We start from the raw sequence: 23939 nt of genomic DNA, 5'->3' as shown, positions 1-23939 counted from the left end.
GGGGTTTAATAGAGAAACCAGTGGGTACATATTTAGAAATCTTTGACCGTGGCAGGGCAATTTGTTCATGGAGTTAAGAAAGGGGTTGGAAATCTTAACTTTATAAAGAGGTATCGAGTGCGAAAGCAACGATCTTATGCTAAACCTCAATAAATGACTGGTTAGATGCCAGCTGAAGTATTGTCTGATTCTGCGCACCACACTTTAGGAATGATAAAGACTTTGGAGAGGGTGCAGAAGAGATTTGCTAGAATGGTACCTAAGATGTAGGACTTCAGTTACATGAAGAGACTAGAGAAGATGGGAGTGTTCTCAGAGCAGGGAAGGTTAAGGAGAGATTTAATATGGATTGTCAAAATCATGATGGATTTAAATAGAGTAAATAGGAAAAATTGTTTCCAGTAGCAGAATGGTTGGAAACCAGAGAACGCAGATTTAATTAAGTAGCAAAAGAGCTAGAGCGAGTTATTAAAATCTGGAATGCACTAGCTGAAAGGCTTGTGGAAGCAAGTTCAATGATTTCTTTCAAATAGGAACTGGATAATTTATTATAAGGGGAAAAGCGCAGGGGAGTGGGACAAATTGGATAAGAGTTGGCACAGACATGATTGCCTCTTGTATCATTATGATTCTGTGATGCATGTTACCACTTGGCTGGCCTTTTTTGCTGCTGCACAGAACTCAGCAGTGTAATTGAAGAAAATTTCACATCATTGAAAATAAACTCCCCTGTGAATAATAGAAAAGCATTTAAAACTAGAATTTGAGTGGTAACACATTGAAAATAAAATAACATTGCAGCGTTAGAGATTTTTAACTGGTAAGCCCACATGTCTTTTTCCAAATGGCAGGCAGTGACGAGTGGGGTACCGCAGGGATCGGTGCTTGGACCCCAGCTATTCACAATATATATTAATGATTTAGATGAGGGAACTAAATGTAATATCTCCAAATTTGCAGATGACACAAAACTGGTGGGAGGGTGAGTTGTGAGGAGGATGCAGAGAGGCTTTAGGGGATTTGGACAAGTTGAGTGAGTGGGCAAATGCATGGCAGATGCAGAAAATGTGGATAAATGTGAGGTTCTCCACTTTGGTAGCAAAAGCAGGAAGACAGATTATCTGGCTATAAACTGAGAGAGGGGAATATGCAGCGAGACCTGGGTGTTCTCTTACATCAGTCGCTGAAGGTAAGCATGCAGGTGCAACAGGCGGTTAAAAAAGGCATATTGCAAAGCATGAAGGTAGATAAGTCCCCAGGGCCTGATGGGATCTACCCCAGAATACTAAGGGAGACGAGGGAAGAAATTGCTGGGACCTTGACAGAAATCTTTGCATCCTCATTTGGCTGCAGGTGAGGTCCCAGAGGACTGGAGAATAGCCAATGTTGTTCCTTTGTTTAAGAAGGGTAGCAAGGATAATCCAGGAAATTATAGGCCGGTGAGCCTTACATCGGTGGTAGGGAAATTATGAGAGGATTCTTCTGGACAGGATTTACTCCCATTTGGAAACAAACGAACTTATTAGCGAGAGGCAGCATGGTTTTGCGAAGGGGAGGTCGTGTCTCACTAATTTGATTGAGTTTTTTGAGGAAGTGACAAAGATGATTGATGAAGGAAGGGCAGTGGATGTTATCTATATGGACTTCAGTAAAGCCTTTGACAAGGTCCCTCATGGCAGACTGGTACAAAAGGTGAAGTCACACGGGATCAGAGGTGAGCTGGCAAGATGGATACAGAACTGGCTCTGTCATAGAAGACAGAGGGTAGCAGTGAAAGGATGCTTTTCTGAATGGAGGGATGTGACTAGTGGTGTTCCGCAGGGATCAGTGCTGGGACCTTAGCTGTTTGTAGTATATATAAATGATGGAGGAAAATGTAGCTGGTCTGATTAGTAAGTTTGCAGACGACACAAAGGTTGGTGGAGTTGCGGATAGTGATGAGGATTGTCAGAGGATACAGCAGGATATAGATCGGTTGGAGACTTGGGCGGAGAAATGGCAGATGGAGTTTAATCCAGACAAATGTGAGGTAATGCATTTTGGAAGGTCTAATGCAGGTGGGAGGTATACAGTAAATGGAAGAACCCTTAGGAGTATTGACAGACAGAGATCTGGGCGTACAGGTCCACAGGTCACTGAAAGTGGCAACGCAGGTGGATAAGGTAGTCAAGAAGGCATACGGCATGCTTGCCTTCATCAGTCGGGGCATAGAGTATAAAAATTGGCAAGTTATGCTGCAGCTGTACAGAACTTTAGTTAGGCCACACTTCGAATATTGCGTGCAATTCTGGTCGCCACACTACCAGAAGGACGTGGAGGCTTTGGAGAGGGTACAGAAGAGGTTGACCAGGATGTTGCCTGGTCTGGAGGGCATTAGCTATGAGGAGAGGTTGGATAAACTCAATTGTTTTCACTGGAACGATGGCCAGGTGTTAGATTTAGATGTAGGTGAGCACTTTGGTGATAGTGATCACAATTCGGTTAGGTTTACCTTAGCGATGGGCAGGGACAGGTATATACCGCAGGGCAAGAATTATAGCTGGGGGAAAGGAAATTATGATGCGATTAGGCAAGATTTAGGATGCGTAGGATGGGGAAGGAAACTGCAGGGGATGGGAACAATCGAAATGTGGAGCTTATTCAAGGAGCAGCTACTGTGTGTCCTTGATAAGTATGTACCTGTGAGGCAGGGAGGAAGTTGTCGAGCGACGGAGCCGTGGTTTACTAAAGAAGTTGAAGCGCTTGTCAAGAGGAAGAAGAAGGCTTATGTTAGGATGAGACGTGAAGGCTCAGTTAGGGCGCTTGAGAGCTACAAGCTAGCCAGGAAGGATCTAAAGGGGTAGCTAAGAAGAGCAAGGAGCGGACACGAGAAGTCATTGGCGGATAGGATCAGGGAAAACCCTAAGGCTTTCTATAGGTATATCAGGAATAAAAGAATGACTAGAGTTAGATTAGGGCCAATCAAGGATAGTAGTGGGAAGTTGTGTGTGGAATCAGAGGAGATAGGGGAAGTGTTAAATGAATATTTTGCGTCAGTATTTACAGTAGAGAAAGAAAATGTTGTTGAGAATACTGAGATTCAGGCTACTAGGCTAGATGGGATTGAGGTTCACAAGGAGGAGGGGTTATCAATTTTGGAAAGTGTGAAAATAGATAAGTCCCCTCAGCCAGATGGGATTTATCCTCGGATTCTCTGGGAAGCCAGGGAGGAGATTGCAGAGCCTTTGTCCTTGATCTTTATGTCGTCATTGTCGACAGGAATAGTGCCGGAAGACTGGAGGATAGCAAATGTTGTCCCCTTGTTCAAGAAGGGGAGTAGAGACAGCCCTGGTAATTATAGACCTGTGAGCCTTACTTCGGTTGTGGGTAAAATGTTGGAAAAGGTTATAAGAGACAGGATTTATAATCATCTTGAAAAGAATAAGTTCATTGGAGATAGTCAGCACGGTTTTGTGACGGGTAGGTCGTGCCTCACAAACCTTATTGAGTTTTTCGAGAAGGTGACCAAACAGGTGGATGAGGGTAAAGCAGTGGATGTGGTGTATATGGATTTCAGTAAGGCGTTTGATAAGGTTTCCCACGGTAGGCTATTGCAGAAAATACGGAAGTATGGGGTTGAAGGTGATTTAGAGCTTTGGATCAGAAATTGGCTAGCTGAAAGAAGACAGAGGGTGGTGGTTGATGGCAAATGTTCATCCTGGAGTTTAGTTACTAGTGGTGTACCGCAAGGATCTGTTTTGGGGCCACTGCTGTTTGTCATTTTTATAAATGACCTGGAAGAGGGTGTAGAAGGGTGGGTTAGTAAATTTGCAGATGACACTAAGGTCGGTGGAGTTGTGGATAGAACATAGAACATAGAACATACAGCACAGAACAGGCCCTTCGGCCCACAATGTTGTGCCGATCCTTTGTCCTCTGTCAAGGACAATTTAATCTATACCCCATCATTCTCCTTTATCCATATACCTATCCAAAAGCCTTTTGAAAGTCCCTAAAGTTTCTGACTCAACAACTTCCCCGGGCAAGGCATTCCATGCCTCGACCACTCTCTGGGTAAAGAACCTTCCCCTGACATCCCCCTTATATCTCCCACCCTTCACCTTAAATTTATGACCCCTTGTAACGCTTTGCTCCACCCGGGGAAAAAGTTTCTGACTGTCTACCCTATCTATTCCCCTGATCATCTTATAAACCTCTATCATGTCACCCCTCATCCTTCTCCTTTCTAATGAGAAGAGGCCTAGAATGTTCAGCCTTTCCTCGTAAGACTTATTCTCCATTCCAGGCAACATCCTGGTAAATCTCCTCTGCACCCTCTCCAAGGCTTCCACATCCTTCCTAAAATGAGGCGACCAGAACTGCACACAGTACTCCAAATGAGGCCTTACCAAGGTCCTGTACAGCTTCATCATCACCTCACGGCTCTTAAATTCAATCCCTCTGCTAATGAACGCTAACACCCCATATGCCTTCTTCACAGCCCTATCCACTTGAGTTGCAACTTTCAATGATCTATGCACATAGACCCCAAGGTCTCTCTGCTCCTCCACATGCCCAAGAACCCTACCGTTAACCCAGTATTTTGCATTCATGTTTGTCCTTCCAAAATGGACGACCTCACACTTTTCAGGGTTAAACTCCATCTGCCACTTTTCAGCCCAGCACTGCAACCTATCCAAGTCCCTTTGCAGACGACAATAGCCCTCCTCGGTATCCACAACTCCACCAACCTTTGTATCATCTGCAAATTTACTGACCCACCCTTCGACTTCCTCATCCAAGTCGTTAATAAAAATCACAAACAGGAGAGGACCCAGAACTGATCCCTGCGGCACGCCACTGGTAACTGGGCTCCAGGCTGAGTATTTACCATCTAAGACCACTCTCTGCCTTCTATCAGTTAGCCAATTCTTAATCCAACTGGCCACATTCCCCACTATCCCATGCCTCCTGACTTTCTCCATAAGTCTACCATGGGGGACCTTATCAAATGCCTTACTAAAATCCATGTACACCACATCCACTGGTTTACCCTCATCCACTTGCTTGGTCACCTGCTCAAAGAATTCAATCAGGCTTGTGAGGCAAGACCTACCCCTCACAAAACCGTGCTGACTGTCCCGAATCAAGCAGTGTCTTTCCAGATGCTCAGAAATCCTATCCCTCAGCACCTTTTCCATCAACTTGCCTACCACCGAAGTAAGACTAACTGGCCTGTAATTCCCAGGGTTGTTCCTATTCCCTTTCTTGAACAGGGGCACAACATTTGCCACCCTCCAATCACCTGGTACCACCCCCGTCAGCAGAGAAGATGAAAAGATCATTGCCAGCGGCTCTGCAATTTCATCCCTTGCTTCCCATAACATCCTTGGATATACCCCGTCAGGCCCGAATAGTGCCGAAGGATGTTGTAGGGTACAGAGGGACATAGATAGGCTGCAGAGCTGGGCTGAGAGATGGCAAATGGAGTTTAATGCGGAAAAGTGTGAGGTGATTCACTTTGGAAGGAGTAACAGGAATGCAGAGTACTGGGCTAATGGGAAGATTCTTGGTAGCGTCGATGAACAGAGAGATCTTGGTGTCCGGGTGCATAAATCCCTGAAGGTTGCTACCCAGGTTAATAGGGCTGTTAAGAAGGCATATGGTGTGTTAGCTTTTATTAGTAGGGGGATCGAGTTTCGGAGTCACGAGGTCATGCTGCAGCTGTACAAAACTCTGGTGAGATCACACCTGGAGTATTGCGTGCAGTTCTGGTCACCGCATTATAGGAAGGATGTGGAAGCTATGGAAAGGGTGCAGAGGAGATTTACTAGGATGTTGCCTGGTATGGAGGGAAGGTCTTACGAGGAAAGGCTGAGGGACTTGAGGTTGTTTTCGTTGGAGAGAAGGAGGAGGAGAGGTGACTTAATAGAGACATATAAGATAATCAGAGGGTTAGATAGGGTGGATAGTGAGCGTCTTTTTCCTCGGATGGTGATGGCAAACACGAGGGGACATAGCTTCAAGTTGAGGGGTGATAGATATAGGACAGATGTCAGAGGTAGTTTCTTTACTCAGAGAGTAGTAAGGGCGTGGAATGCCCTGCCTGCAGCAGTAGTAGATTCGCCAACTTTAAGGGCATTTAAGTGGTCATTGGATAGACATATGGATGAAAATGGAATAGTGTAGGTCAGATGGTTTCACAGGTCGGTGCAACATCGAGGGCCGAAGGGCCTGTACTGCGCTGTAATGTTCTAATAAGGTGGAGGGGTGACATGGTAGAGGTTTACAAAGTTATGAGCGGCATGGACAGAGTGGATAGTCAGAAGCTTTTTCCCAGGGTGGAAGAGTCAGTTACTCGGGGACAAAGGTTTAAGGTGAGAGGGGCAAAGTTTAGAGGGGATGTGCGAGACAAGTTCTTTACACAGAGGGTGGTGAGTGCCTGGAACTTGCTACCGGGGGAGATGGTGGAAGCAGGTACGATAATAACGTTTAAGAGGCATCTTGACAAATACATGAATAGGATGGGAATAGAGGGATACGGTCCCCGTAAGTGCAGAAGGTTTTAGTTCAGGCAGGCATCAAGATTGGCGCAGGCTTGGAGGGCCGAATGGCCTGTTCCTGTGCTGTACTTTTGTTCTTTGTATGTTGACCTTCATAGTGAGAGGATTCGAATACAGGAGCACGGAAGTCTTGCTGCAATTATACAGGGCCTTGGTGAGGCCACACCTGGAATATTGTGGGCAATTTTGGTCTCCTTATCTGAGGAAGGATGTTCTCGCTATCGAGGGAATGCAGCAAAGGTTTACCAGACTGATCCCTGGGATGGTGGGACACTTATGAGGAGAGATTGAGTCAGTTGGGATTATATTCGCTGGAGTTCAGAAGAGTGAGGGCGGAATCTGATAGAAACCTATAAAATTCTAACAGAACTTGACAGGGTAGATACAGGAAGGATGTTCCCGATGGTGGGGGAGTCCAGAAGCAGGGGTCATAGTCTAAGGATACGAGGTAAACCTTTCAGGACTGAGATGAGGAGAAATTTCTTCACCCAGAGAGTGGTGAGCCTGTGGAATTCGCAACCACAGAAAGCAGTTGAGGCCAAACCATTATATGTTTTCAAGAAGGAGTTAGATATAGCTGTTGGGGCGAAAGGGATCAAAGGATATGGGGGGGAAAGCAGGAACAGGTTACTGAGTTGGATGATAAGTCATGATCATAATGAATGGTGGAGCAGGCTCGAAGGGCTGAATGGCCTACTCCTATTTTCTATGAAAACTGTCGTTTTGGCACATATGGTGGACTGGTGTTGGCTGTTCTTGGTGATCAACAAAAAAAGTGTGCCCTCCAACCACACATCTGCACCATCACTAAGACTGCCTTTTTCCACCTCCGAATCATTATCAGCGCCTGCTGAAACCCTCATTCATGCCTTTGTTCCTTCAAACCGTGTCTATTCCAATGCACTCCTGGTTGGTTTCCCACATTCTAACTTCTGTACACTTGAGGTCATCCAAAACTCTGCTACCCGCATTCTTTCTTGTGCTAAATCCTAAATTCCTCCACAGCCTCACCCCTCCCTGTTTCTAATCTCCAGCCCCACAACTCTCCGTGATATCTGCACTCATCTAAATCTGGCCTCTTGAGCATCCCTTATTTTAATTGCTTCACCATTGGCTATGCCTTCAGCTCGCTCAGCCCTAAGCTTTGGAATTCCCTCCCTTTACCTCTGACTTTCTACCTCTTTTTCTTCCTTTAAGACACTCCTTAAAACCTACCTCTTTGACTAAACTTTTGCCATTTGCCCGAATATCTCATTACATGGCTCAGTGTCTAACTTTACTTTTCACTCCTCTGAAGCACCTTGGGACATTTCTCCACATGAAAGGCTCAATGTAAATAAGTTGTTGTAATCTGCCAGCTTAGAAATGACTGAGAAAACACATTTAACTGTGGTTATAAAGAGAAAATGCTAGAAATAATCAGGTCAGGCAGCATCTGTGGAGAGAGAAAGTTAACATTTCAGGTTGGTAATTTTTGTTTGAACTGGCAAATGTTATAGATGTAATAGGTTTTAAAGAAGGACAGAGATAGGAAAAAGGGTGGAGGAGGAAAGAATAAAAGGGCAAGGTCTGTTATTGGGTGGAAGGCAGTTTTGATTAAATGACAAAAAAGATGGCAATGAGACAAGCAAAAAAAATAGAAGATGGGTTTAGAGTTGTAAATGACCGAATCGTTACCAGCACCTCCTTGTCAAAAATATCCAAACCTGTTTGTGAAAAAGACATTGATACTAGGATGCTTCGGTGGAGATTGTTTGTTGCTTGTCACAGAGCTCACTTCTCTCCAAACACCTCCAGCCAGTGTTGGCTTGCTCTTATTGAATACACACTTGAATACAATTAACTCATTTAACAACCAACACCTGTTCACCCTATTATCTTGAGCTACCTGGTATTTATCGTCCATTAACAGAACTTCAGACCCTAACACTGCTGTCTGATAAAATGGAAGCACTGGTTATGATCTGAAATTGTTGATCTGAGTGTGGAAGGCTGTAAACTGTCTAATTGAAAGATGAGGTGCTGTTCCTTGACCTCTTCAGCTTCATTGGAATAGTGTCGGAGACAGAGGGGTGGGAGTGGGGTGGAGCATAAAAATCACAATCGACTGGAGACTCAGGACCACGTTTGCAGACTGAGTCATAGTCATACAGCACAGAAATAGGCCCTTCGGTCCATGTGTCTGTGCCGGCCATCAAGCACCTAACTATTCTAGACCCATTTTCCAGCACTTGGCCCGTTGCCTTGTATGCTCTGGCGTTTCAAGTGCTCATCTAAATACAAATGTTGTGAGGGTTCCTGCCTCTACCACCCCTTCAGGCAGTGTATTCCAGATTCCAACCACCCTCTGGGTGAAATATTTTTTCCTTAAATCCCCTCTAAACCTCCTGCCCCTTACCTGAAATCTATACCCCCTGGTTATTGACCCCTCCGCTAAGGGAAAAATTCTCTTCCTATCTAACCTATCGATGCCCCTCCATAATTTTGTGTACCTCGATCATGTTCCCCCTCATCCTTCTCTGTTCTAAGGAAAACAACCCTAGCCTTTTCAGTCTCTCTTCATAGTTGAAATGCACCAGCCTAGCCAACATCCTGGTGAATCTCCTCTGCACCCTCTCCATTGCAATCACATCCTTCCTATAGTGTGGTGTCCAGAACTGTACGCAGTACTCCAGCTGTGGCCTAACTAGCATTTTATACAGCTCCACCATAACCTCCCTGCTCTCATATTCTATACCTCTGCTAATAAAGGCAAGTATCCCATATGCCTTCCTAACCACCTTATCTACCTGTGCTGCTGCCTTCAGTGATCTATGGACAAGTACACCAAGGTCCCTCTGACCTTCTGTACTTCCTAGAGTCCTACCATCCATTGTGTCTACCCTTGCCTTGTTAGTCCTCCCAAAATACATCACCTCACACTTCTCGGGATTAAATTCCATTTGCCACTGCTCTGCCCATCTTACCAGCCCATCTATATCGTCCTGTAATCTAAGGCTTTCCTCTTCACTATTTACAACACCACCAATTTTCGTGTCGTCTGCTAACTTACTTATCATACCTCCTATATTCATGTCTAAATCATTAATGTACACAGCAAGGGTCCCAGCACCGATCCCTGTGGTGCACCACTGGTCACAGGCTTCCACTCGCAAAAACAACCCTTGACCATTACCCTCTGTTTCCTGCCACTAAGCCAATTTTGGATCCAATTTGCCAAATTGCCCTGGATCCCATGGGCTCTTACCTTCTTGACCAATCTCCCATGCGGGACCATATCAAAGCCTTACTGAAGTCCATGTAGACTACATCAACTGCTTTACTCTCATCTACACATCTAGCCACCACCTTGAAAAATTCAATCAAGTTAGTTAGACACAATCTCCCCCTGACTTAGCCGTGCTGACTATCCCTGATTATTCCCTGCCTCTCCAAGTGGAGATTAATCCTGTCCCTCAGAATTTTTTCCAATAGTTTCCCAACCACTGATAGACTCACCGGCCTGTAATTACCTGGTCTTTCCCTACTACCCTTCTTGAATAATGGCACACATTCACTGTCCTCCAGACCTCTGGCACCTCTCCCATGGCCAGAGAGAATCTGAAAATTTGTGTTCGCGCCCCTGCTATCACCTCACTTGCCTCACGCAACAGCCTGGGATACATCTCATCTGGGCCTGGGAACTGAACAGGTGTTCAGCAAAGTGATCACACAGTCTGTGTTTGTTCTCCCCAGTATAGAGGAGACTGCTTCATGAACATTGAATACAGTACACTAACTTGAAAGTAGTGCAAGTAAGTTACTGTTTCACCTGGAAAGAATGTTTGGGGACCTGGAAAGTGGGAAGGGAGGTGTTGTATCTCCTATGCTTGCATGGGAATGCGCTGTGGGGTGACGTGCAGTTGTTGGGGGTGATGGAAGAGGGGAACAGAATGCTGAAAGGGGAAGGGAAGATGTTTTTGGTGGTGGCGTTGCACTGCAGGTGATGGAGATGGTGTGGGATGTTCTGTTGAATGTAGAGGCTGATGTATTGGTAGATTAGGACAAGTGGAAGCTTATCATGGTTTTGTGAGGCAGGGGAAGGGGTGAGAGCAGATGTGTAGAAAATGGGTTGGACCCGGTTGAGCATGTGTCAACCACAGTGGAGGGGAATCCTCCATTGAGGAAAAAGGAACACTAATCTGAAGCATTGGTGTGGAAGGTTGCATTGAGGATGGGAAGAGTTGGAAATAAAGGTGAGGGATGGGTTGAAACTTGAAGCAAAATTGAAGTTTTCCCATTGGGGGCAACTGGGCACTTTACAGCTTTCTGCATTCAACTTAGTGTTCAAAAATTTCAGCTATAATAGTGCTCCCATTTTTATAGACAGCAGGCACTGTTAATGATTTCTGCTGTTGCCATTTATAGCTTCTCGAGACTTTTTTTGCTTCCATTACCACCCACTTTTGTCTTGCACCATTATCCTTTTTCTCATTTAATCACTCCTGCCTTCCACCCATCATCGACCTTCCCTACTTCTCCCCCTGCCTCCAACTGTCTCTTTCCCTGGCTCTGTTCTTGCTTAAAACCTGTTAACATCTGTAACATTTTCTCTTTCTGTTGAAAGATCATCGACCTGGAATGTTAACTGTTTCTTGCCACAGATGCTGCCTGACCTGCTGAGTATTTCCAGCGTTTTCTGTTTATATTTCAGCTTTCCAATATCCACAGTTGACCTTTACGTTTGACTAGTAATGGCTTAAGCTGTTTTATCTTTAACCCTCTCCAGCAAGACAAAACAACTCCCTTTCTATGTTCCTGCATTTAGCCATCACAAAGAGCTCTGCTATCTTTGGCCTCCACTGCTTTTGTATTTAAGATCAACTGTTTTAACCAGGGATAAAGAAAAATAAGAATACTTTACAACTCTGGATATAAAAATTGCTATGCCTTGCTGAGTTGGAAGTTTTGTCTATTGGGTTAAAAATGCATTCTCTTATATTGCTGAGTTATTGTAATGCAAACAGACATGAATGTAATTGGAGCTCAAGTCTACATTCTGTAACTGTTTGAACTGCTTAAATTTTCCTTGTTTGAATGAGCTTCTGTGAACTGAAACATTTACTTTTCTGTCCTTTCCCTACTCCGAGCACAAAATTGGAATATTAACACACCATCCTGACTAGGAACTATATTGCCATTCCTTCACTCTCGCTGGGTCAAAATCCTGGAACTCTCTTCCTAACGGCACTGTGGGTGGGGTGTACCTACACCACATGGACTGCAGCGGTTCAAGAAGGTGGCTCACCACCACCTTCTCGAGGACAATTAGGGATGGGCAATAAAAGCTGGCCTAGCCAGTGGTGCCCACATCCCTTGAAAGAATAAAAAAAAAAGTTTATGATAATTCCTTTTGACGGAGAGCTTTCCCATACCCAAATTTTCTCCATTGAAGGCACCAACTCTTGCAGGGTAATGATTTTAAAAGTGCTGGTAACTCTTTTTACCTCACTCAAGTTGCCATTCTGCATGTACAATTGCAAATATTGTGTTGGCAGGGTTTTTAACTGTGGAGGGCAGCTGTGTGTGATCTTCTTGTTCTCTCGGTATTCACACGAGTACTTTTTGGTAATCAGGAGCAAGAACCTTGGCTGATGCTTTTTTCCCCATGCCTACCCCTTATAATATCTCAACTGCTGCTCTTGTTGAGACCCAATAATTCATCTCTGACCAAAAATCATACCTCGGTCTTTTTGGCTCTATGCCTTAGTGCTCCTTTTACATTGAACAGCATTGACTGTTATGTCAGCAAGCATGGTGGTTATTTTGGGCACAAGAATCTGCAAATAGCAGTCAGATGAATGACATTTAATCTGTTTTTGGTCATCTTGATTGAAAGAAATAGTGACATGTACTATAGGAGATCACTTGAACCTTTCAAACGGTCTTAGTTTAACATCTTATCAAAAGGATGATTCCCTCCAGCAATGCAACACTGATTACAGCATTGGGGTGTCAGTCTTGATTATGTGCTAAAGTCTGGTGTGGAGCTTGAACCTATAAACTTGATTTGAGATGAGAGCAGTATTGACTCAGCCAAGTTGTCACTCAGCCATTGAAGGATTTGATGTAAAGTGAGATCTTTTGAAATTTGAGAGCTAATCTAGTTTTATCAAATGTAAATTTCAGAATTTATGTTCATTGCCTCTTGTCCTATTGTCCCAGTGCTGCTACTGGTGGTTATGGCTTGAGACTGGCAGCAGTGCTGTGACATAATTAATAGTGCTTTTGGCTTAGATTATGGCTTGAATACCTTGCCACTGGAAAAACTTTTAATGTGCAGGGGAAGAAATAGGAATTTAATGATTGTTTCTGAATGACACTGTATGAATGCAAGAAAACCAGGTAAAGCAAGTGCTTTTGTAATCGAAAAATATTAGTAATCACAGAATCCTTTCCATGTCCATAGATGTGTTAATAAATCTCAGATAAACTAAGTCTGACTGATCATTCGCAACTATTTATATTCTCACTGGTAAGGTTAATATTGCTATAGTTAGCCTAATAAATTGGGTTACAAATTGCAGAAATAGCACAATTGCTTTTAGGAAACATGAAATACTAAGAAGAAATATATAGTTAACTAAAGCCAAAGGTGAGATTTAAATTTAACTGGGGCTAGGTTTTGAAGAAAAATAGTCTAAATACTAGTATTATGATATCTAGGCTAATTTTACCTCTGGGAATATTCACACTATCTGAAAAAAAAATGGCATAATTTGATATCTCTTTAGCACAAGCTGTTCCTGAGAATGTTCTGTGATTACAATGAAGTACTGTAAATTGTGAAAAATTTAATTGCCCCGTTACCTTGTCACCTACTCCATTAACTTTGTGAGCCATTAGATGGTAGTAAGTGGTCAGTTAATTAATTTTCTTTAATACATTATATATTAAATTTGATTTTTTTCAGTAATAAGATTTATAATGCTAAAACTTGTAATGTGATACCCTGAGAATTCCACATGATCTTATCTCTTCTTTTCTGTGCAGATCACTTGATGGCCGCCTGCAGGTTTCACATCGCAAAGGTTTGCCTCATGTTATTTACTGTCGTTTGTGGCGATGGCCTGATCTTCACAGTCACCATGAGCTTCGAGCTATTGAAACTTGTGAATATGCTTTCAATCTTAAGAAGGATGAAGTGTGTGTTAACCCATACCACTATCAGAGGGTGGAGACACCAGGTGGGTGCAAGCTAATGCTAGATTATGCAAATTAATTTTGAAAATTAAATTTAATCTTGTTCATTCACACGTTTCAAGGTAGCAAAGTAATGATCCTGAGGCCCCACATGGGCAAATTTAACTGTTAAGGGAATGCTTTTTAAATTAGTTTGTTAAAATGTGAACACTCAGGGTACTACCTTTTATGTGGAACACTCCTTGAAACTCCTGATGAAAAAGTCCATACGGTTGGATGAAACTGAAAATGTTATGACTACTTCAACATTTTCGATGTACCTCTGGGTTGATAATGGAGAATTTACTGCAATGCTGAAGATGTTCTCTCATTGGATATCCCTAGGCCATTTGTCTCTGCACTCCGTGAAATGTGCCCCGCAAGACATAGCTGCCAATGAATCTTTGCATTTTCCAAGATTTTGCATTAGTGTTGAAGAACATTTTTCCATGAACTTTCAATAGAATGTGGAAATTGATTTAAATATTGCATTGAGTGCACAAAGGAATGCACTGTAGCAGTCGTGCGAATTGCCTCCAGCGTTAAATCTGCAACTGGAGCTTTAGCATATGTTTGGGTTCTTTCAACTTGTTGCCACCTGCCCACTGAGATTAACAATGTTGCCAGGTAAACCTCAGATGGTATATAAACCATAGGAATCAAAGAATGCTAGTGATGTTCTGGTGCTATTGACACATTTCAGACTAATGGCACCTATTAAGTTAGGCACCTTTCGGACCAAAGTAATCTTTAGCTTAGTTTTGAGCCTTTCATTCATTGTCATACAGCATAGAAACAGGCCCTTCAGCCCACCGCGTCCATGCCGACCATAATGCCTATCTATACTAATCCCACCTGCCTGCATTAATTCCATATCCCTCTATGCGTCCAGATGCCTCTTAAATGTTACTACTGTTCCTGCCTCCACCACCATCTCATGCAGCTCATTCCAGATACCCACTATTCTTTGTATGAAAAATTTACCCCTTTGATCCCCTTTAAACCTCCTCCCTCTCACCTTAAATCTATGCCCTCTAGTTTTAGCCACCCCTACCGTGGGAAACAGACTCTGGCTATCTACCCTATCTATGCCTCTCATAATTTTATATACCTCTATCATGTGCCCTCTCAGCCTCCTTCGCTCCAGGGAAAACAGACCCAGCCTATCCAATCTCTCTTTATAACTCAAGCCCTCCAAACCAGGCAACATCCTTGTGAATCTTTTCTGCACCCTCTCTAGCTTAATCACATCTTTCCTGTAGTGCGGCGACCAGAACTGCACGCAGTACTCCAAATGCGGCCTCACCAACGTTATGTACAACTGTAACATGACGTCCCAACTCTTGTACTCAATGCCTCGGCCGATGAAGGCAAGCATGCCATACGCCTTCTTCACCACCCTGTCTACCTGTGTTGCCACTTTCAGGGAACTATGTACTTGCACCCCAAGGTGTCTCTGCTCAACAACATTCCCCAGGGCCCTTCCATTCACTGTATATGTCCTGCCCTGGTTTAACTTGTCAGAATGCATCACCTCACACTTGTCTGCATTAAATTCCATTAGCCAATCCCTTGCCCACTTTCCCAGTTGATTTATATCCTGTTGTAACCTTAGACAACCTTCTTCACTGTCCACTATACCACCAATTTTGCAGTCATCTTCAAACTTACTAATCATGCCCCCCACATTCACATCCAAGTCATTAATATATATGACAAACAAGAGGGCCCAGCACCGATCCCTGCGGCACACCACTGGTCACCGGCCTCCAATCTGAAAAACAACCCTCCACTACCACCGTCTGCCTCCTATCACCAAGCCAATTTTGTATCCAATTTGCTAGCTCACCCTGGATCCCATGTGTTCGAACCTTCCGGACCAGCCTACCATGCAGGACCTTGTCAAAGGCCTTGCTAAAGTCCATGTAGACAACGTCCATCGCCCTGTCCTCGTCAATCCTCTTGGTCACCTCCTCGAAAAACTCAAATCAAATTCGTGAGACATGATTTCCCACGCACAAAGCCATGCTGACTATCCCTAATCAGACCATGCCTTTCCAAATGCATATAAATCCTGTCTCTCAGAATCCCGTCCAATAATTTTCCCACCACTGAAGTAAGGCTCAGCGGCCTGTGGTTCCCTGGCTTATCCCTGCTGCCCTTCTTAAATAAAGGCACAACATTAGCTATCCTCCAGTCTTCTGGTACCTCATCCGTGGCTAACGATGATACAAAAATCTCTGCCAGGGCCCCAGCAATCTCCTCCCTTGCTTCCCATATCATCCTAAGATACACCTGGTCAGGCCCATGGGATTTATCCACCTTAATGCGCTTCAAAACCTCCAACATCGCCTCCTTTGTAATGTTGATATGCTTCAGGATATCGCTGTTCTGTCCCTTGAACTCACTAGCTTCCATGACCTTCTCCATGGTAAATACTGACGAGAAATATTCATTTAAGACCTCGCCCATTTCCCGTGGCTCCACACACAGATTGCCACACTGATCCTTAAGGGGACCTACTCTATCCCTAGCTACCCTGTTCAGCTCCAGTGTTTGGACTCGTGATACTGATTCACTTTTCAGAGTCTTGTTACTGAGGTAACGGTGTCTTAAAGAGAGCAAGAAAACATTCGAAGAGACAACCCACTGAAAATGAAATGCTTATTTGTAAGCATTTGAATCAAGAATAATATTCTGGTTGTCTTTTGGGATTTGGTCTGCTGAAGAATAGGAATCAGTATTGTCTGCTTTTGAAGGTCCAATGCAGTATCAGACTCTTGCAAGCCTTCAATGGATGCATTGAGCAATTTAGGTATTTCTAAAGCCATTTCAACTCTTAAGATTGTCACAGGTGTGGTGAAGCTGCCAGTTAGTCCTGAGTTGCAAGAACGTGTGGTGAAAGATTTCTAGGAATCTGTTTTTATATCAGTATAAATGTGAAGGATAGATATATTCTGTTTGTTACACTACATTATGCTGTAACTGTGATGCCATGCACAATTGGGAAAGAAGTTTAAGCCTCAGAACTGTGTTTGTGTAATTAATGATTCTTATTATTCATTTCAGTTTTGCCTCCTGTATTGGTGCCACGACACACAGAAATTCCAGCAGAGTTGCCTCCGCTAGATGACTATACTCATTCCATTCCTGAAAACACAAATTTTCCAGCTGGAATAGAGCCACAGAGCAACTATATCCCAGGTATTTTACAACAAATGTCTAACTGCAGTATAATTAATTGGTTTATATTTTCAGCAATCTTGCTTCAGCATAAATTGGGGTGGGGGAAACAAGCAAAGTGAAAACTAGCATCAAGTATTGCATCAGAGGAATCCCAATTATTGCTAACTTGATAAATTCTGTTCTACTTTATGAAATTATATTGATATTTAACCATAGTTGTTTAAAGTAATGAGGGGAAGTCGATAGTTTTAGAAAGAACAGATCTTGCCTCTTGGGAGGCGGTGGCGTAGTGGTGATGTCACTGGACTGGTAGCCCAGAGTCCCAGGCTAATGTTCTGGGGACATGGGTTCGAATCCCACCACGGCAGATGGTGAAATTTGAATTCAATTAATAAAAAAAATCTGGAATTAAAAAGGTAGTCTAGTGTGACCATGAAACCATTGTCGATTGTTGTAAAAACCCATCTGGTTTACTAATGTCCTTTAGGGAAGGAAATCTGCCGTCCTTACCTGGTCTGGCCTATATGTGACTCTGACTCTTAAAATGCCCTCTGAAATGGCCACTCAGGGCAATTAGGGATGGGCAATAAATGCTGGCCGAGCCAGCGATGCCCACATCCCATGAATGAATTTTTAAAAAAAAAACTGTACTGGAATTCTTTGACAAAGTTGAAGATGAGAGCAATCCAGTGTATATTGTCAAAAGGCAAGAGCTAATGCTCTGCATTTACCCTTTTTAAACGCTAAATGTAAAGGATATTACTGGTAAAAGATGGGTACAAATTGATTTTAAGCAGGTTTGTGTTTTATACCTCTTTGTCCTACACTGTCCATAAATGTTGTGGATGTGGGTATAAATAATACAAAATTTGCTCATTGACAAATGATATGGTTATGCCTCTCAACTAGAGACAAGATAGCAAATACTAAATGCGGAGAAGTTACGTAGATGAGCCAAGGAAAGGTAAATGGGAAGAAGTGCATGATGTATATTGGTGGGAAATTGGATTTTGTGAGAATGAATGGGTTTCTGCTGACGTGAGTGAGAAAATAGGAAGATTTGGGTGAGACTGAGGCAATTCTGCTCCAACAATGTACTTCAAGGGTATTCAGTTACAAATCATAGCTGATTTTGCTAACTCCTGGTGAAGCATATTTGGAGTACTGTGTGCAGTTTTGGGCACCTTGTCTTGAAAATGATGTGGATGAATTGGAAAGGATGCAGAAAATGATTTGCATAATTTTGGGATTTAAAGCTCTACATTATAACGTTAGACTAAAGAAACTGAATTTGTTATCATTGGTGAAAAGAGGACATGATCATGCAAATCTTCAAAATGTTGAAAGGAATGAATTGTATAACTGCAAGAAGGTGTTTTAACTTCAATTGTGAATGCAACTAGAGGACAGTTTGAAGATCATGAAAGGTTATTTTTGTAGGACTATGTTCTTCCTGAGTTCTTAATGTGGAATTAATTTCCATCAGATTTAGTGCTAATTTTCAACTTTTTTAAACAAGGGTTGAACTGAGTTAAAATTTAGAAACAAATTTAGGCAATGGTTATAAAACTGCTGTAGTTTGTTCAGTGCATAACAATATTTGGAGGAAGTTTCTTTTAACTTTTAGTTTGTTTAACCTGTTTAAATCACCTAGTTTTTGGATTGGATTGAAGCTGTGATTCTGTAGTTCCGCACAGTATATTGGAGGAAATGGATCATGGCGCGTGTTCTAAATTCTTCTTCAAAAATAAAACCAAAAATCAAACAATTGTCAGCTCTAGAACTCTGCTTTATAATTTTGTGATGTCTGTCCAGTGCATCTTTGGAGCTGTCAGTGAGCCTTATGTTGAGGAAAAATTAACATTTCAGGGAATAAAAGCTCAAAGCTTTGTGAAAGTAGTTGCACATATTCCAGTCCAGCTTTCTTTGTGAACTTATTTGTAGCCCTAATGTGCATTGCTATGGATGATATCTAAACTGTCCCTCTAAATCTGCATGAACTAGTATGCAAAGAACCATGAAATGGTTACAGCACAGAAAGACGCTATTCGGCCCGTCCTCTCCGTGCCAGCTCTCTAAGAGCAACTCCGCTAGTTCTATTCACCTGTCCTTTCCCTGCAGCCCTGCAAATTCTTCTCTTCAGTTACTTATCCAATTCCCTTTTGAAAGTTGAGATTAATTCTTCCACAATCAGACTCTCAGGATCCTAACCACTCACTGCATAAAGAAGATTTTCTTCATGTCGCTATTGGTTTTTTGGCCAATCCTGTGGTTCTCGATCCTTCTGCCAATGGGTGCAGTTTCTCTTTATCTACTCTGTACAGGCCCTTCATGATTTTGGACAGCTCTTTAAAAAAAAAAAAAAAAAAAAATCTCCTCTCAGCCTTCTCTAAGGAGAGCAACTCCAGCTTCTCCAATCTATCCACCTAACTGAAGTCCATCATCCCCGGAACATTCTTCTAAATTTTTTCTGCACCCTCTTATAAAGTTTCCATAAACTTCCAGAATGGCGGTGCCCAGAATTGGACACACTATTCCTGTTGAGGCTGAACCACTATTTTTATATGAAGATTCAACTTAACTTCCTTGTTATTGTACTCAGTGCCTCTGTTTATAAAGCGCAGGATTCCATATATTTAACCACTTTCTCAAACTGTCCTGTCACTTTCAACGATTTGTGCACGTATACCTCCAGGCCTCTCTGTTCTTGCACTCCCTTTAGAATTCTACCCGTTAGTTTATATTGCATCTCTTCATTCTTCCTGCAGAATGTATATTTTCACAGTTCTGTGCATTAAATTTCAGCTGCCACGTTTCTGCCCATTCCACCGTCCTGTCTATGTCCTCTTGAAGACTCTCACTATTCTCACAGTTCACAATACTTCCAAGTTTTGTGTCATCTGCAAATTTTGAAATTGTGTCCTGTACACCCAGGCCTAAGTTAAAATAGATCAAGAAATGCATTGGGCCTAGTACTGACCCCTGAGCAACACCACTATATATCTTCCTGCAGTCTGAAAAATAACCATTCACCACTCTCTCTTTCCTGTCACTCAAATAACTTTGTATCCATGCTGCTGCTGTCCCTTTTTATTCCATGGGCTTCAACATTTCTGACAAGGCTATTACTTGGTACTTTAACACTTTTCACGTACAGTACCCTCATCAACCCTCTGTTACCTCATCAAAAATCTCAATCAGGTTAAATAATCATGATTTGCCTTTAACAAATCCATGCTGGCTTTCCTTAATGAAACCGTATTTGTCTGAGTGACGGTTGATATTGTATGAAATTATTGTTTCTAAAAGCTTTCCCACCACCAAAGTTAAACTGACTGGTCTGCAGTTACTGAGTTTATCCTTGCACCTTTCTTTTTGAACAATGGTGTAACATTTGCAGTTCTCAAGTCTTCTGCCTCGCCAACCCCCTGCCATATCTAAGGAGGATTGGAAGATTTCCAATCCTCCCTCAACATCCTCAGCTGCATCCCATCTGGTGCTGGTGACTTATCAACTTAAAGTACAGCCGACCTTTCTAATACCACCTCTTTTTGTCAATTTTTAGCCCATCTGGTATCTCAACTGCCTCTTCTTTGGCTACGACTTCAGCATCTTCCTTGGTAAAGACAGGTGCTAAATACTAATTTAGTTACTCAGCTATGCCCTCCGCCTCCATGCGTAGATCCCCTTTTTGGACCCTAATCGGACCCATCCTTCCTTTTGCTATTTTTATGCCTATAGAAGACTTTTGGATTCCCTTTTACATTAGCTGCCAGTCTGTTATACTCTGTCATTGCTTTGCTTATTTTTTTCACTTCCCTGCTCAACTTTCTATATTCAGCCTGGTTCTCACTTGTATTATTCACCTGACATCTGTTATATGCACCCCTTCCTTCCTGCTTCATTTTACCCTCTCAACTCTGCTTGTCCAGGGAGCTCTGGCTTTTTTAGACCTATCTTTGTCCCTCATGGGAATGTACCTTGACTGTACCCAAACCATCTCGTCTTTGAAGGCAGCACATTGTTGCATTACAGTTTTGCCTGCAAATCTTTTTCACGTTTTCTCAATAAATCAGTTTATCTGGGACAGGTCTGTTCTCACCCCATGAAATTGGCTCTCCAATTATTTTTATTCTAGATTGCTGCTTGTCCTTTTCCATGGCTAATCTAAATCTTAAGATCCCTGCCCCCTTAATGTTCCCCTACTGACATTTGATCCAACTCATTTCCCATAACCAGCAATGGCTCCTTCCTCACTGGACAGGAAACATACTCATGTAGAAAATTCTCCTGAGCACACTTTAGAAATTCTTCTCCCTCTTTGCCCTTTACATTATTACTATCCCAATCTATATTAGGATAATTAAAGTCACCCATTATCACTATTAGCACCACTATTAGCAGTTCATGCACCTCTTTAATCTCCCTGCAAATTTGCTCCTCTAATCTTTGATATAAATTGGCAGCTTATAGAACACACCCAGTAGTGTAATGGTATCTCTATTTCTTAACTCTATTGTTTCTTAACTCTAACCAAATAGACTCTGTCCTTGACACCTCTGTAGTAATCTCCTTAATACTGCCACCCCTCCTCCTCCTATCTTTTCTGAATGCCTTGTATCAAAGAATATTTAGTACCCAGTCCTGCCCTTTTTTGAGCAACATCTGTTTTAGTCCAGTTTAATATACATAAATTGAATAGTTTGCACTGTAGACATCAGAAGTACTAGTGAAAATATTGTTATAAAATGACCCTATTACTGGATACTGGTTGAAGTGGTATCTGATCACTTCAACAATAACTTGGCTTTATGGCTAGGATGACATCTGTCTCACTCTAATAGAAACACCACCACCTGGCTACATCAGTGAAGATGGGGAGACGAGTGATCAACAAATGAACCAAAGTATGGATACAGGTGAGCTTTTTCTCTTGAAGCGCACGCGGTATATCGGTGAATTTACTGTAAACCCTGAAGGTGTTGATCGGTTTGCTAAGGAAGCAATTGATCAGGGTTTTGCATCTAAGAGGGAGTTGTTAATTATGGTGTTTTTCTGTTAGTTTACTTAAACACAAAATAAAATGTTTGACAACTTCAATAACATGGCTGCTCAGAGTGAAATTAGATTCCTGTGGCATTAAATGACGCAGATTTTTGCTAACTTCAGAATGGATGAGAGAAATCATATTTACTGGAAGGTGAAGGAATTTCAACCTCTGACTACTAAAAGTGTAATTTATAAGACATTTAGAATGAGTGTTTATTTTTGCTAACTTAGAAGGAATGCAAACGAGGAGTTTGTAGTATAAGCTGAGGAAAATCTAGCTTGAAATCCATAAATGCGGTCTACATGAATAGTGAAGGAATCCTTTTAATTATATAACTGGAGTTTTGTTGAATTGCTTTTTCTAAAGTCACTTTTTTTTTTTACTTTTTTAGGGTCTCCTGCAGAAATGTCACCAAGTACCTTGTCACCAGTCAATCATAGCCTGGGTAAGTTAACCTTTTTGTAAAAAAAAAAAGCTTTGTATTAAAAAGGGCTAATGACTTAGTTTTTTAAAAATTCATTCTTGGGATGTGAACAACACTGGTATTTATTGCCCATTCCGAACTGCCCTTGAGAAGATGGTGATGAGTCGCCACCTTGAACCGCTGCAGTCCACGTGGGGTAGCTACATCTACAGTACTGTTAGGAAGTGAGTTCCAGGATTTGGCCCAGCGACAGTGAAGGAATGGCGATATAGTTCCAAGTCAGGATGGTGTGTGGCTTGGAGGGGACCTTGCAGGTGGTGGTATTCCCATGCAACTTCTGCCCTTGTCCTTCTAGGTGGTAGAGGTCACGGGTTTGGAAGGTGCTGTCTAAGGAGCCTTGGTGCGTTGCTGCAGTGCATCTTGTAGATGGTACACACTGCTGTAACTGTGCATTGGTGGTGGTGGGGGGCGAATGTTTGTAAATGGGGTGCCAATCAAGCAGGCGGCTTTGTCCTCGTCTAGCTTCTTGAGTGTTAATGGATCTGCACCCATTCAGGCAAGTGGAGAGTATTCCATCACACTCCTGACTTTTGCCATATAGATGGTGGACAAGATTTGTAGAGTCAGGAGATGAATAACTGCAGGATTCCTAGCCTCTGACCTGCTCTTGTAGCCACAGTATTTTTATGGCTGGTCCAGTTAAGTTTCTGGTCATTGGTAACCCTAGGATGTTGGGGGATTCAGTGATGGTAATGCCACTGAATGTCAAGGGAAGATGGTTAGATTCTCTCTTGTTGGAGATGGTCATTGCCTGGCAATTGTGTGGTGCGAATGTTAATTGCTACTTATCAGCCCAAGCCTGAATGTTGTATAGGTCTTTCTGCACGCAGGCTAGGAGTACTTCTGTATCTGAGGAGTTGCAAATGATACTGAGCACTATGCTATCATCAATGAACATCCCCACCTCCTACCTTATGCTGGAGGGAAGGTTGTTGATGAAGTAGCTGACGATGGTTGGGCCTAGGACATTGCCTTGAAGATTTCCAGCAGCGATGTCCTGGGGCTGAGATGATTGGTCTCCAGTAGCTGCAGCCATCTTCTTTTGGTCTGCACATGACTCCAACCAGCGAAGAGTTTTCCCCGATTCCTGTTGTCAACTTTGCTGGGGCTCTTTGGTACCACACTTGGTCAAATGCTGCCTTGTTGTCAAGGGCAGTCACTCTTGCCACACCAGTAGTTCCAGTGGTTAAACAAGATGCACACTTCAGTCTTCACCTCCTTGTAACTACTTAGGTTGCATTCATTTGAACTACTGAAATTATGTGAAATCTTTTTATATCATGAAAGTGAATGATCAATGAAAAGGAGAGATCGATGAGACTTGTTCAGTTTTAAATGCCACAAAGTGTTCTTTGACGTGAAAGGTCATCCAGAGTGAAATAATCAAATCTGTTTTCAATAAACGTAAGATCTCTAAGTCTAATCGGCAACAGAAATTGTGGTTAAAAACAAATGC

General features: G+C 42.6%; 1 protein-coding gene across 2 annotated transcripts in view; it reads left to right on the top strand.

Moving 5' to 3' along the window:
* Positions 1-23939, top strand: part of smad2 (SMAD family member 2) — a 202023-nt gene that overhangs the window by 145681 nt on the left and 32403 nt on the right. For both annotated transcript variants that reach the window (XM_068030252.1, XM_068030242.1), the window contains 4 exons: positions 13575-13768; positions 16833-16967; positions 21794-21868; positions 22391-22444. In XM_068030252.1, the coding sequence (XP_067886353.1) occupies positions 13575-13768; positions 16833-16967; positions 21794-21868; positions 22391-22444 (458 nt within the window). The remainder of the gene's footprint in view (positions 1-13574; positions 13769-16832; positions 16968-21793; positions 21869-22390; positions 22445-23939) is intronic.

Source organism: Heterodontus francisci, chromosome 1 (assembly GCF_036365525.1).
Source record: "Heterodontus francisci isolate sHetFra1 chromosome 1, sHetFra1.hap1, whole genome shotgun sequence".
Lineage (NCBI taxonomy): Eukaryota > Metazoa > Chordata > Chondrichthyes > Heterodontiformes > Heterodontidae > Heterodontus > Heterodontus francisci.
Note: the sequence above shows the minus strand (reverse complement) of the source record. Positions and strands in the feature narration are given on the sequence as shown.